Source organism: Eufriesea mexicana, unplaced genomic scaffold (assembly GCF_001483705.2).
Source record: "Eufriesea mexicana isolate 0111107269 unplaced genomic scaffold, ASM148370v2 scaffold1523, whole genome shotgun sequence".
Taxonomy (NCBI): domain Eukaryota; kingdom Metazoa; phylum Arthropoda; class Insecta; order Hymenoptera; family Apidae; genus Eufriesea; species Eufriesea mexicana.
Window position 1 is genome coordinate 132,864 of NW_016909723.1, and position 2,385 is coordinate 135,248.

The window sequence follows — 2,385 nt, forward strand, 5'->3', positions numbered from 1 at the left end:
GAGAGAGAGAGAGAGAGAGAGAGAGAGAGAGAGAGAGAGAGAGAGAGAAAGTGAGTGAGTGTGAGAGTGACTGAGAGACTGAGAGACTGAGAGACTGAGTGACTGAGTGAGTGAGTGAGTGAGAGAGTGAGTGAGTGCGAGGGATGGTGGAGGGGGCAGGAGAGAGTGAGAGAGTGTGAGAGCGGCGAAGAGGGTGGGGGAGGGGGGAAGCAGTCTGCATGGCAGAAAGCGAGATACCTTCGGATCAGTTGAGATACGGTAAAAAGAATAGAAGGTAAAATTGTCCTTGACCTATTATTTTTTTTTTTTTTTTTTTTTCAAAGTCAGAGCTTTTTTACGGCCACATCCTACTGATCGCGGAGAACAATCTTGCAGACAATAGTAAAAGTGTTTTTGAATTATTTATGCATTTTGAGGTAAGAAACAAACATATAAGTTTGTTTCTTGCCTGAAAAAAAGAGAGAAAAATCATATAATTTTGCACACAGTTCACCATGGCATTATAAGTGCGAGGGTGGCCTTTGTAAGAAGGAATATATCACAGAGGAAGTAACAGCACCTACTTCGTTGGAAGTATGCGAATTATTTTGTGGCGCATCCAGTTCGTTGTGGCCAAAACCAACTGGTCACTTTTCGTTGAGCAGAACCATGGTCCAGGTTGATCCTGACAAAATTTCATTAGCTAACATACAAACTGGGACACAAATTGAATATCTCCTTGAAAAAAATATAGCCTGTTTGAGAAACAGTGTGATGAATTTTAACGGCAAATTAGTAAACACTGGTGGCTTAGAAATGCGTATTCGGTGCATCGGTTATGACGATACTAACAACATTAAATTAACTTTGGACACAGATGAAAGTTACAGTTTAACTGTAACACAGCTGGATAAATCGGTGAGCCTGCTAATCCTTTTACATTTTTCGTACTTTTCTTCTTTCGATATTATCTCATGTACATTTATCGTTAACAACTATCATTTACTGGAGAGAAAAGGAGGAAGGAAAAAAGGAGAGGAAGTAGGAAAATAAAAGTTATTGCACATGAGAAAGTAGTAAAAGGTGGGATAAAATAGAAAGAGAAGGAAAGGTCGCATGGAGACTGTTATTTTTCTGCCATTTAAGGTTTCACGCGAAGGTTGTTTGACATTTCGGGACCGGTTCTAAATTTTGTTCCTCAATGAACTTGAATCATTAACATTTAGTTTTTAATAAGGGAAAGGGGAAAACAAATGTATCGTAAGCGTGACTAGCGATTTTTAATAAGAAGCAGATTGGTTGAAACGACTTCTTTTTTCGTTTTTATGTTCCTCTTTTTATTTTTATGATATCTAGCTATTGGAAGTGACTATTGCGGCGAAATCATATTTCGGTGCACGACATGCTTTAGAAACATTGAGTCAAATGATTGTTTTTGATGATTTACGGAATGAGATTCAGATTCCGAACGAAATTTCGATTATCGATGGGCCCGTGTACCCTTACCGTGGACTATTATTGGATACGAGCCGGAATTTTATCCGTAAGGCAACGATATTGCGAACAATCGATGGTATGGCCATGTCGAAATTAAATACTTTGCATTGGCACATTATTGACTCGCACAGTTTTCCCTATGTTAGCAAAACGTGGCCGAAATTTTCGAAATTCGGTTCTTACGGGGCTGACAAGGTTTACACTCAAAAAGATGTGAAAGATATCGTTGAATATGGACTTATTCATGGCATTAGAGTACTACCAGAGTTTGATGCCCCTGCTCACGTAGGAGAAGGATGGCAATGGGTAATTGGTTTTTTCTTTATTTTCTTTTACTCTATTTATTTATGCAAAAGCGAAACATTGACGAATGGAAAAGGGGAAGCAAGAGGGATAAGAAGCAGGAAGAAAGTTAAACTTTGACATGTTTACCGTTTTCAGACGGGAGACAATACAGTCGTATGTTTCAAAGCGGAACCCTGGAAAAATTATTGCGTTGAACCACCTTGTGGTCAGTTGAATCCAACAAATGAAAAAGTATATGAAATTCTTGAAGGAATATATAAAGATATGATGAAAGATTTTCAACCAGACCTGTTTCACATGGGTGGCGATGAAGTGAATATAAATTGTTGGAACACTTCGGTTGCTATTGCGAGCTGGATACAAACTGTTAAAGGTTGGAATTTGTCAGAATCTAGTTTCTATAAGCTTTGGGATTATTTTCAAACAAAAGCAATAGAGAAATTGAAAATCGCTAATGACGGAGAGGAAATACCCGTGATTTTGTGGACTAGTGGTTTAACCAACGAAGAAAATATTAAATATTTGGATCCTTTAAAATATATAATTCAAATCTGGACAACCAAAGATGATCCTACTGTTGATAGATTGTTGCGAAATAATTTT

At 37.9% G+C, this 2,385-nt stretch overlaps 1 protein-coding gene across 2 annotated transcripts in view; it reads left to right on the forward strand.

Annotated features, from left to right (window-relative positions):
* Hexo1 (beta-hexosaminidase 1) overlaps positions 1-2,385 on the forward strand; it is a 4,464-nt gene that overhangs the window by 1,279 nt on the left and 800 nt on the right. Inside the window, exons 2-4 of one of the 2 annotated variants that reach the window (XM_017901362.1) lie at positions 489-897; positions 1,336-1,782; positions 1,918-2,385. The exon at positions 1,918-2,385 is cut by the window's right edge and continues 32 nt beyond it. In XM_017901362.1, the coding sequence (XP_017756851.1) occupies positions 489-897; positions 1,336-1,782; positions 1,918-2,385 (1,324 nt within the window). The remainder of the gene's footprint in view (positions 1-488; positions 898-1,335; positions 1,783-1,917) is intronic. The other variant, XM_017901363.1, reaches the window with a different exon arrangement.